The 12,851-nt window shown below is 41.2% G+C and overlaps 1 protein-coding gene across 1 annotated transcript in view; it reads left to right on the forward strand.

Annotated features, from left to right (window-relative positions):
* NPEPPS (aminopeptidase puromycin sensitive) overlaps positions 1-12,851 on the forward strand; it is a 117,491-nt gene that overhangs the window by 70,780 nt on the left and 33,860 nt on the right. Inside the window, 4 exon segments of the mRNA XM_011959842.1 lie at positions 1,419-1,583; positions 3,125-3,229; positions 3,657-3,717; positions 7,486-7,620. Coding sequence (XP_011815232.1) covers positions 1,419-1,583; positions 3,125-3,229; positions 3,657-3,717; positions 7,486-7,620 — 466 coding nt within the window.

Genomic DNA, 12,851 nt, shown 5'->3' on the forward strand with positions numbered 1-12,851 from the left:
CTCGCCCGGCTAGTTTTTGTATTTTTAGTAGAGACGGGGTTTCACCGTGATAGTCAGGATGGTCTCGATCTCCTGACCTCGTGATCCGCTCGTCTCGGCCTCCCAAAGTGCTGGGATTACAGGCTTGAGCCACCGTGCCCGGCCTTTATTTACTTTAAACTTTTTTAAGAGACGGAGTCTCACTGTGTTGCCCAGGCTTGTGTCAAACTCCTGGGCTCAAGTGATCTTCCTGCCTTGACCTCCCAGAGTATTGGCATTATGGGAGCGAGCCATTGTGCCTGGCCTGCTTTCTTTTACTAATAGGCTTAATCAACTTTAATAAAATTTAGATTAAGATCTTTAAAATTTTTTTAAAATTGATTTTATCTGTCAACTCGTATTCTTTGTCCATTCCATTTACTATACATTCTTATTTAACAGGTGATAATTTTATATTCCGTAAGTGCCTAAACACCATTCATTACTGAACTACATTTCTGTTTAATTTCACATAATTTTTATATAAGCAGTACTCTTTTTCAGTTTGAGTCATTAGTCAGAGGTTTTCCCCAGTCATTTCCACTTTTCTTTGTTTGGCTCTGATTGTTTTCTGTTTTTGTTTTTCAGAGATAATCCTTTACTATATACTAAATTCTACATGATTATATTTTCCACCTCCATTTGCCTATATTTATCTGCTGTCTTTTCCTTTTCCATGTATGGGCTTATTTTTTTCCCCCTTCTTCCTTTTCTACCTTTGGTATTTAAAAAGTTACTTAGGACTGAGTGCAGTGGCTCACGTGTGTAATCCCAGCACTTTGGCAGGCTGAGGCAGGAGGATCGCTTGAGCCCAGAAGTTCAAGGAGTGCAGTGAGCTATGATGGTGCCACTGCCACTCCAACCTGGGCAACAGAATGAGACCCTGTCTGGGTTTGGGGGATAAGTTATTTACAATGTTTTAAAAATATCCCTTGGCCAGGTGTGGTGACTCACACCTGTAATCCCAGCACTTTGGGAGGCTGAGGCAGGCGGGTCACTTGAGGTCAGAAATTCGAGACCAGCCTGGCCAACATGGTAAAACCCCGTCTCTACTAAAGATACAAAAATTAGCCAGGCATAGTGATGCATGCCTGTAATCCCAGCTACTGGGGAACACTCCAGCCTGGTGACAGAGCAAGACTTTGTCTCAAAAAAAAAAGAAAGGAAAAGAAAATGACCCTCAGATATAATTCTGATATCACCAGTTGGCCTTTTTTGACATCTCTTTTAGTCTTCTCTCTTTTTCAGAAATGTGAGTTCTTTGCCAAATGTTTTGAACTGAATTTTAGGTCATTAAATTGTAAGTTTTGAGGTATAGTGGAAGGGACATGTGAGGGTTTTAGATTAGTAGAATGACAATCATTTCATTTTCTTTAAGTATTTTCATCTTTTGTTTTTAGGAATGGTGGACTCATCTGTGGTTAAATGAAGGTTTTGCATCCTGGATTGAGTATCTGTGTGTAGACCACTGCTTCCCAGAGTATGATATCTGGACTCAGTTTGTTTCTGCTGATTACACCCGTGCCCAGGAGCTTGACGCCTTAGATAACAGCCATCCTATTGAAGTGAGCCATACTTTCTAACTATTAGCCTATGACTGCTCTCATTTACAATGAAATACATAATTTGTTATATAGATACTTTGGACTTTGAAAAGAAGAGAAAATAGCATGGGTGATTTTACTAGTTCATACTCCTAGTCTTGAAAAGCTAATAAGTCTAAGTTCTAATTAACATTTCTTTTTAAGGTAGGCAGTAAAAAAAATTGGTCTGGCCAGGCGCAGTGGCTCACGCCTGAAATCCCAGCATTTTGGGAGGCTGAGGTGGGCGGATCACCTGAGGTCAGGATTTGGAGACCAGCCTGACCAACATGGAGAAATCCCATCTCAACTAAAAATACAAAATTAGCTGGGTGCGGTGGCACATGCTCATAATCCCAGCTACTCGGGAGGGTGAGCCAGGAGGTTTGCTTGAATCCGGGAGGGGGAGGTTACGGTGAGCCGAGATCGCGCCATTGCAACTCCAGCCTGGACAACAAGAGCGAAACTCCGCCTCAAAAAAAAAAAAAAAAAACATTGGTCTTTGTAGAGCAAGGCCTATGTACCCATACACATTCATTAAATACATTTCTGTTGAATACTATGGGAGAGGGCCAGTGTGGTGGCTCACACTTTGGGATGCCAAGATGGGAGGATCGCTTGAGGAATTGTTTGACTAGCCTGGTCAACATAGTGAGACCCCATCTCTATTAAAAAGAAAAAAAAAAAAAGGCCGGGCCTGGTGGCTCACATCTGTAATCCCAGCACTTTGGGAGGCTGAGGCGGGTGGATCACCTGAGGTCAGGAGTTCGAGACCAGCCTGACCAACATGGAGAAATCCCATCTCACTAAAATATAAAATTAGCTGGGCACAGTGGTGCATGCCTGTAATCCCAACTACTGGGGAGGCTGAGGTAGGAGAATCGCTTGAACCTGGGAGGCAGAGGTTGTGGTGAGCCGAGATCGTGCCATTGCACTCCAGCCTGGGCAACAAAAGCAAAAAAAAAGAATAGTATGGGAGAAATCATACCTGTTGGTTAACACTATGGTTCCATTGTTTATATCAAGGAAAATTCTGGACATGTTTTATTGTCAGGGTCTGTTTTGTGAATACTTTAATTCTCTTGACTTAGCCTATCCCTAGTTCAATTTATATATATAAATTTTGTATCTAAAGAACTAGAGTTATAATCCTACTTCAACATATTAGGCTCCCATATAATTGTAAGTCATTACAATTAGTGCAAGAAATCTAATGTTCTTCACCTCCATGTCTTCCTCATCACTCCTCTGCAACTACCCTAAGAATAAACAGAACCATAGTGGCTTCTCTCCCAGCAGAACAAAGCCAGGACTAGAACCCAGGCTCTAGGGGATGACAGGAATCATGTTCTATTCAACTTTAGTATTAGTTACTACATTTTTTTGAGGACCATCATTATACATTATGAGTGAGTTAAAGGCAGAAAAATATAAGTTAGAAGGGTTTTCCTAGAAAGCATTTTATGTAATTTAGTATTACAGGCTATCTGCTTCCTGTCATAACCCTGAATCACACTGTCTGCCAGGTCAGTGTGGGCCATCCATCTGAGGTTGATGAGATATTTGATGCTATATCATATAGCAAAGGTGCATCTGTCATCCGAATGCTGCATGACTACATTGGGGATAAGGTAAAAAAAAAAAAATTTAATATTTTGTTTTTTATGGTGAAATCATAGAGTTTTGCATGAAAAAAAGTCTCACTTTATTTGGATTAAGTTCCCAAATAGTTTCTGGCTTGTCATTTTTTTTTAAATGACCAAAAAGAATGAGAATTCAATTATTTGAAGTTGACTACTGTGGTCTCTTAGATGAATGATGTGCAAGTATGTTTGGGAGTGGGAATGGGAGGCCTGGTGTAAAACTTAAGAGCAAGAATAGAAGGCATAGAGTATGCATTATTAAATAAAAGGCAGTAGGCATCAGAGGGATATGTATATTTCAGTGTATCTGATACTTGAGTATTTGAGTAAGCTTGTTTTTGATTACTAATATACAAATATACTATAAATTCTGAGATCTGACTTCCCTGGATTTTTAAAAATTGTGTTTTCTCAGGACTTTAAGAAAGGAATGAACATGTATTTAACCAAGTTCCAACAAAAGAATGCTGCCACAGGTAATCTTTAATAGCTTGAGATAGAAATGGAGAGAAAGTATTGTCACTCTATCCAGGCTGGGACATTTTATTTTTGTTCTGAATACTTAAGGTCAGGATCCATGTAATAAATAAATTAGCCTTATTTGAAGCTATGTTCAGGTTGAATATCTCTAATCTGAAAATCTGAAATTTGAAATGCTCCAGAATCTGAAACTTTTTCTTTTCTTTTCTTTTCTTTTTTTTTTGAGAAGGAGTCTCCCTCTGTCGCCCAGGCTGGAGTACAGTGGCGCGATCTCAGCTTACTGCAACCTCTGCCTCCAGGATTCAAGCAGTTCTCCTGCCTCAGCTTCCCAAGGAGCTGGGACTACAGGCGCCTGCCACTACAGGAGCCCCGCCAGCTAATTTTTGTATTTTTAGTAGAGACAGGGTTTCACCATATTGGCTAGACTGGTCTTGAACTCCTGACTTTGTGATCCACCTGCCTCGACCTCCCAAAGTGCTGGGATTACAGGCGTGAGCCGCTGCACCCGGTTTTTTTTTTTTTTTTTAAAGTTCTAGGGTGCATGTGTACAACGTGCAAGTTTGTTACATCAGTATACATGTGCCATGTTGGTTTGCTGCACCCATTAACTCATCATTTACATTAGATATTTCTCCTAATGCTATCCCTCCCCCAGCTCCCTACTCCACGACAGGCCCCGGTGTGTGATGTTCCCCGTCCTGTGTCCAGTTGTTCTCATTGTTCAATTCCCACCCAAAATCTGAAACTTTCTGAGTGCCAACATGATGCTCAAAGGAAATACTCATTGGAACATTTCAGATTTTGGATATTCCAATTGTAGATGCTCAGCTAGTAAGTATAATGCAAATGTTCCAAAATCCAAAAAATATGAAATTGAAAACACTTCTGGTCCCAAGCATTTCGGATAAGGGATACTAAACCTGCAACAAGTCATTGGGTCAACATGAATCAGGACTCATTATCCCTTTCGTCATCCTCCAGCATTCTGCTTTCCATAACTGAATATTTTGCCAATTTAAAGAGTCTGGGCCGGGTATGGTGGCTCACACCTGTAATCCTAGCACTTTGGGAGGCCAGGATTCGAGGACTGATTGAGCCCAGGAGTTCGGCACCAGCCTGCAACATAGCGAGACCCCCATCTCTACAAAAAAATACAAAAAAAAAATTAGCCGGGTGTGGTGGTATGTACCTGTGGTCCCAGCTACTCAGGAGGCTTAAGTGGGAAGGGTCACTTGAGCCCAGGACTTTGAGGTTACAGTGAGCAATCATGGCACCACTGCACTCCAGCCTGGGCAATAGAACAAGACCCTGCCTCTGAAAAAGTAAAATATAAGGGGAATACAGTCATGTATTGCTTAACAACAGGAATATGTTCTGAGAAATATGTTGTCAGGCAATTTCATCAATATGTGAACATCATAGAACGGACTTACATAAACCTACACAGTATGTCCTAGGCCATATACACCTAGCCTATGTGGTATACCCTGTTGCTCCTAGGCTGTAAAGTACCTGTACAGCATGCTACTATACTGAATACCATAGGCATTTATAACACAGTGGTATTTGTATACCTAAACATTTCTAAATATTGAAAAGGTACAGTAAAAATACGGTATTAAAGATGCTCCACCAGCCGATTGATATGCCTACAATCCCAGCACTTTGGGAGGCCGAGGGCAGATGGATTGCTTGAACCCAGGAGTTCAAGACCAGCCTAGGCATCATGCCAAAACCTCATCTCTATAAGAAGTGCAAAACTTAGCTAGGTGTAGTGGCATGCACCTGTAGTCCCAGCTACTTGGGAGGCTGAGGTAGGAGGATCACTTGAGCCTGGGAGGTCGAGGCTGCAGTGAGCTGTGATTGGGCTACTGCACTCCAGTCTGGGCAACAGCAAAGTGCTGTCTCAAAAGAAAATAAGGGGCTACACCTGAATGCAGCTTATAGGACGAAGTTGTTCTAGTTGAGTGAGTGGTGAGTGAATATGAAGGCCTAAGACATTACTGTATACTACCATAGACGTTATAAATACTTTATACTTAGGCTACACTAAATTTATAAAAATAATTTTTATTTCTTGAATAATAAATTAACTGTAGCTTACTGTAACATTTTAAATTTACTTTTTTTAACTTCTTGATTTTTTTCGATTCTTTTTTTTTTTTTGAGACGGAGTTTCGCTCTTGTTGCCCAGGCTGGAGTGCAATGGTACAGTCTCGGCTCACCACAATCTCTGCCTCCCAGATTCAAGTGATTCTCCTGCCTCAGCCTCCTGAGTAGCTGGGATTACAGGCATGCGCCAGCACAGCTGGCTAATTTTGTATTTTTTTCTTTTTTTTTTTTTTTTTTAAAGACAGGGTCTTGCTCTGTCTCTCAAGCTAGATTGCAGTGGTGCGATCTTGGCTTCATTGCAACCTCCGCCTCTTGGGTTCAAGTGATTCTCCTGTCTCAGCCTCCCAAGTAGCTGGGATTACAGGTGCATGCCACCATGCCCCGCTAATTTTTGTGTTTTTAGTAGAGACAGGGTTTCACCATGTTGGCCAAGCTGGTCTCGAACTCCTAACCTCAGGTGATGCGCCCACCTTGGCCTCCTAAAGTGCTGGGATTACAGATGTGAGCCACTGCACCCAACCTAATTTTGTATTTTTAGTAGAGATGGGGTTTCTCCGTGTTGGTCAGGTTGTTCTTGAACTCTGAACTTCAGGTGATTCCCCCCCCCCTCCACCTTGGCCTCTCAAAGTGCTGGGATTACAGGTGTGAGCCACTGCGCCCAGCCTGGATATTTTTAAATTGAGGTTAATTGAATGGGTATAATGGTCTTAAGTTTGTCAGTGATTGTTTAGTAGTGATCTTGAACATGTTTCAATTTCTTTCTTTGTTTCTCCTTAACTCATCTGTTTATTTATTATAATTTGTAATTTTTCTTATAAATTAGAATGATTAAGTATATCTCAGAATAAAAGACCAGTTTTGGCCAGGTGTGATGATTCACACCTGTAATCCCAGCACCTTGGGAGGCCAAGGCAGGCGGATTGCTTGAGCCTGGGACTTTGAGACCAGCCTGGGCAACATGGTGAAACCCCATCTCTACAAAAATTGCAAGAAATTATGGGCCGGATGCAGTTGCTCATACCAGTAATCCCAGCACTTTGGGAGGCCAAGGCGGTGGATCACCTGAGGTCAGGAGTTCAAGACCAACCTGGTCAACATGGTGAAATCCCATCTCTACTAAAAGTACAAAAGTTAGCCGGGTATGGTGGTGCATTCCTGTAATCTCAGCTACTCAGGCACCTAAAGCAGGAGAATTGCTTGACCCTGGGAGGCAGAGGTTGCAGTGAGCTTAGATCATGCCACTGCACTCCAGCCTGAGCAACAGAGCAAGGCTCCATCTTAAAAAAAAAAAAAAAAAAAAAAAATTAGCCAGGTGTTGTGGTGTGCACCTGTAGTCCCAGCTACTCAGGAGGCTGAGGAGGGAAGATCACCTGAGTCTGGGAGGTCAAGGCTGCAGTGAGCTGTGATTATGCCACTGCACTCTAGCCTGGGTGACGAAGTAAGACCCTATCTCAAAAAATACCAGCTTTTATGATAGAATTTACTTAGTTGCAGAAGAGGGCTGGCAAGGGGAATGTTAATTTGGCCCACTGTTTCCTGAACCTGAAAGAACCAAAGAATTAGCAGTGTAGTGTCAAAAGTTAAATAAAATTTTGCTTTGTTTAGGAAAATAAAAATATAAACATTTTAGATTATCATTGTTTATCTTCTAGAGGATCTCTGGGAAAGTTTAGAAAATGCAAGTGGTAAACCTATAGCAGCTGTGATGAATACCTGGACCAAACAAATGGGATTTCCCCTCATTTATGTGGAAGCTGAACAGGTAAACATTTAAAGTCTTTCCATTTGTCTGATACTGTATTAAATGATATTCAGTACAATGTATCAAGTTTGCTTTTCTGTACTTTAAGTTTTCTAGTGACATTTAAACCAGCACTGTTACTCTTTTCTCAGTAATTTTACTGCCTGCATCATTAAAGTTATCCGTACTTAAGATAGAAAATAAAATGTTACCTGCTTTTCTTGTCTCCAGGGAAAATACTGTAAATTTTTGATACAATTCTAAAACCACCAAATACGGTTTATTCTAGAAATATAAGGTTGGTTTAGCATTTTTTTAAAAATTAGGCTGGGCGTGGTGGCTTATGCCTGTAATCCCAGCACTTTGGGAGGCCAAGGCAGGTGGATCACTTGAGGTCAGGAGTTTGAGACCAGCTCGGCCAATGTAGTGAAACCCTGTCTCTACTAAAAATACAAAAATTAGCTGGGCTTGGTGGCACACGCCTGAAATCCCAGCTACTTGGGAGGCTTAGGCAGGAGAATTGCTTGAACCCAAGAGGCGGAAGTTGCGGTGAGCCGAGATTGTGCCACTGCACTCCAGCCTGGGCAACAGAGTGAGACTCAGTCTCAAAAAAAAAAAAAAAAAATCAATATATTGATTTATAATCACTACATTAACAGAATCAAATGCAAATAGCACATCATCACTGATTAGATGTAGAAAAAACATTTGGTAAAATGCCATACCCACTTATAATATCAATTTTGTAAAGTAGATTTTTAATGTTGGTTGGACAGCAGTGTGATTTTGATTAGAATTGCAATTCATTAATTGGACTGTTATCTGAATTCAGAGAGGAGTACTTCGGTATGAGTTATACTTCAGAAGGACTGAGAATTACACATCATCCTTTAATGCCTACCAAAAAGTGATCTTAACTCAGTTTCAGTAAATGAAATTGTTCTCTTCAATTTCGTTGCCATGGTTTTGTGAGCTGCATGTGGAATTAATTCCTGTTCATTTTTAGGGAAGTGGATTCATAGTTCTTTTTTAGTATGTGTTTTTTCTTGTGGTCCTACATTGTCCACAAAGCTAAGGATTTTATTATTATTATTTTTATACTTTAAAAAATTGAGATGAGGTCTCACTATATCGCCCAGCCTGGTCTGCAACCCCTGGGCTCAAGTGATCCTTCCATCCCTGCCTCCCAAGAGTACTGGGATTACAGGTGTGAGCCACTGCCCACCCAGCCAAAGCTAAGTATGTTTTACAAATAATTTCTCAATGTGGCACTCTAAGTTATAAATTTGCTTTTCTGCACTTTTGTATTCTAGGTGACATTTAAACCAATTCTTGCACTCAAAATTCTCTCAAATTTACATGGAACATTTTCATATGTAAGCTTACAGATTACCCTTTCAGAGCCAAATCTTAACTTTAAACATGATTGGATTTTACACTAAAGTGTGCACATTGGAGGACCTCTCAGTTAGATTGGCTGCAGTAACTTGGAAAGGCAATTTAGGGAAAGCAATTGATGGATGATGTTTGGTGGAAAAGAATACCTGTAAGTTTAGTAACCTACCATTGTGACCATTCTATTTCTTTGCAGTCTTTTTTCTGCACTTGGGACTAGTCTGTTATAGGAGATGACTAATTGAATTTGATGTTGACACTGCATATAGACTGACTCTTTTAAGAATATTAACATACAAAAATTATTGTTACTTTTCACCTCTGGGCATTTCATTCCCTCAAAACTATTAAACTATTGGCTGGGCCAGGCACAGTGGCCCACACCTGTACTTACAATACTGGGAGGCCAAGGTGGGAGGATTGCTTGAGCTCAGGAGTTCAAGACAAGCCTGGGCAACATAGTGAGACCTCATCTCTACTAAAAGTAAAAAAAACTAGCTGGGCACGGTGGCATGTGCCTATAGTCCCAGCTGCTTGGGAGGCTGAGTTGGGAGGATCGCTTGAGCACAGGAGGCGTTAAAGCTGCAGTGAGCTGTGATGGCAGCACTGCAGTCCAAGCTGGGCAACAGAGCAAAACCAAGTATTAAAAAACAAACAAACAAACTATTGGCTAGTTGCAGTGGCTCATATTTGTAATCCCAGCACTTTGGGAGGATCACTTGTGTTCTGAAGTTTGAGACCAGCCTGGGTAACATGGCAAGACACTGTCTCTACCAAAACAAAAAAACAAACCCAAAACTATTGAAATGTTAATGATTACACATAAAGCAGATTATTAATCCATAATTTTTTTCTTTATTTTATTTTTTTCTTAAAGCAGAACACACTTTTAAGAAATAATAGTTTATCAGTTAGAACAGAGGACACTAATGCCACACTTCTAAGTGTTACTGAAACTCTTTCCATCCAGGGGCTTTCAAGGTCTTGTTTTCTTTGTTTTGTTGTTTTTTATCTACAGGCACAGCCGAACTCCTCCTCCATTTAGCATTGTAATAAAAGGCCAATGGCCTGGTGCAGTGGCTCAAACTTATACTCCTAGCACTTTAGGAGGCCGAGGCAGGAGGATTGCTTGAACCTAGGAGTTTGAGATCATCCTGGGCAATATTATAGTGAGACCCTGTCTCTAAAAAACTAAAAATAAATTAAAACTATATTAATTAAATTAAAGGCCTGTCTGTTGCTCTTAATTTTTTTTTTTTTGAGACGGAGTCTCACTATGTCGCCCAGGCTGGAGTGTGGTGGCACGATCTCGGCTCACTGCAAGCTCCACCTCCTGGGTTCACACCATTCTCCTGCCTCAACCTCCCGAGTAGCTGGGACTACAGGCACCCGCCACCGTGCCTGGCTAATTTTTTGTATTTTTTTATTAGAGATGGGGTTTCACAGTGTTAGCCAGGATGGTCTCAATCTCCTGACCTTGTGATCCACCCACCTGGCCTCCCAAAGTGCTAGGATTACAGGTGTGAGCCACCGTGTCTGGCCAACTCTTAATTCTTTTAAGAATAGGAGAGCTGTGTAACATATCTTGATTATGATCTGTTTCTCACTTTACATTCCCTGAATTTAAATATTTTTGCTCTAATTCTGAATCAATGTAAAAGCTTTCAACTTTTTCAAGGAAATCTGTGTGATATATAACTGATTATATATATAATTAGTATCTAGTGTTAACGTTCATTAATGGTTTCCCTATGGCATCAAAGTGGCCATTGCTTTCTCACTTAAATTTTTTCTTAGTTTTTCAATTCTATTTCTTGTAGTAAGTTTGTCCATGTAGCTCATTAGCCCAATTTTACATTTGATTTAGGTGATCTTAAGTCTGTTTTATCTTGTGTTATTTGAAATCCAGGATGTGGTAACTAATAAATGACACAAATGACTGCATATTGTTGAAGTATTTTGTAAACGTATGTACTTACCATTGTTGCCTCTGGCGTTTTAGTTATTTGGACTTTTCTCTGTAGTACTACCGTCTTCATCACAATTGCACTTTGTATACTCATGAGACATTTGGTTGTGCTAGTTCCAGCATTTGTCACAGAAATGTTGTCTCCCTCCTCTTCAAAAACAAAAACAAGGCCGGGCGCGGTGGCTCAAGCCTGTAATCCCAGCACTTTGGGAGGCCGAGGGCAGATGGATTGCTTGAACCCAGGAGTTCAAGACCAGCCTAGGCATCATGCCAAAACCTCATCTCTATAAGAAGTGCAAAACTTAGCTAGGTGTAGTGGCATGCACCTGTAGTCCCAGCTACTTGGGAGGCTGAGGTAGGAGGATCACTTGAGCCTGGGAGGTCGAGGCTGCAGTGAGCTGTGATTGGGCTACTGCACTCCAGTCTGGGCAACAGCAAAGTGCTGTCTCAAAAGAAAATAAGGGGCTACACCTGAATGCAGCTTATAGGACGAAGTTGTTCTAGTTGAGTGAGTGGTGAGTGAATATGAAGGCCTAAGACATTACTGTATACTACCATAGACGTTATAAATACTTTATACTTAGGCTACACTAAATTTATAAAAATAATTTTTATTTCTTGAATAATAAATTAACTGTAGCTTACTGTAACATTTTAAATTTACTTTTTTTAACTTCTTGATTTTTTTCGATTCTTTTTTTTTTTTTGAGACGGAGTTTCGCTCTTGTTGCCCAGGCTGGAGTGCAATGGTACAGTCTCGGCTCACCACAATCTCTGCCTCCCAGATTCAAGTGATTCTCCTGCCTCAGCCTCCTGAGTAGCTGGGATTACAGGCATGCGCCAGCACAGCTGGCTAATTTTGTATTTTTTTCTTTTTTTTTTTTTTTTTTAAAGACAGGGTCTTGCTCTGTCTCTCAAGCTAGATTGCAGTGGTGCGATCTTGGCTTCATTGCAACCTCCGCCTCTTGGGTTCAAGTGATTCTCCTGTCTCAGCCTCCCAAGTAGCTGGGATTACAGGTGCATGCCACCATGCCCCGCTAATTTTTGTGTTTTTAGTAGAGACAGGGTTTCACCATGTTGGCCAAGCTGGTCTCGAACTCCTAACCTCAGGTGATGCGCCCACCTTGGCCTCCTAAAGTGCTGGGATTACAGATGTGAGCCACTGCACCCAACCTAATTTTGTATTTTTAGTAGAGATGGGGTTTCTCCGTGTTGGTCAGGTTGTTCTTGAACTCTGAACTTCAGGTGATTCCCCCCCCCCTCCACCTTGGCCTCTCAAAGTGCTGGGATTACAGGTGTGAGCCACTGCGCCCAGCCTGGATATTTTTAAATTGAGGTTAATTGAATGGGTATAATGGTCTTAAGTTTGTCAGTGATTGTTTAGTAGTGATCTTGAACATGTTTCAATTTCTTTCTTTGTTTCTCCTTAACTCATCTGTTTATTTATTATAATTTGTAATTTTTCTTATAAATTAGAATGATTAAGTATATCTCAGAATAAAAGACCAGTTTTGGCCAGGTGTGATGATTCACACCTGTAATCCCAGCACCTTGGGAGGCCAAGGCAGGCGGATTGCTTGAGCCTGGGACTTTGAGACCAGCCTGGGCAACATGGTGAAACCCCATCTCTACAAAAATTGCAAGAAATTATGGGCCGGATGCAGTTGCTCATACCAGTAATCCCAGCACTTTGGGAGGCCAAGGCGGTGGATCACCTGAGGTCAGGAGTTCAAGACCAACCTGGTCAACATGGTGAAATCCCATCTCTACTAAAAGTACAAAAGTTAGCCGGGTATGGTGGTGCATTCCTGTAATCTCAGCTACTCAGGCACCTAAAGCAGGAGAATTGCTTGACCCTGGGAGGCAGAGGTTGCAGTGAGCTTAGATCATGCCACTGCACTCCAGCCTGAGCA

Source organism: Colobus angolensis, unplaced genomic scaffold (assembly GCF_000951035.1).
Source record: "Colobus angolensis palliatus isolate OR3802 unplaced genomic scaffold, Cang.pa_1.0 Scaffold50, whole genome shotgun sequence".
NCBI classification, from domain to species: Eukaryota; Metazoa; Chordata; class Mammalia; order Primates; family Cercopithecidae; genus Colobus; species Colobus angolensis.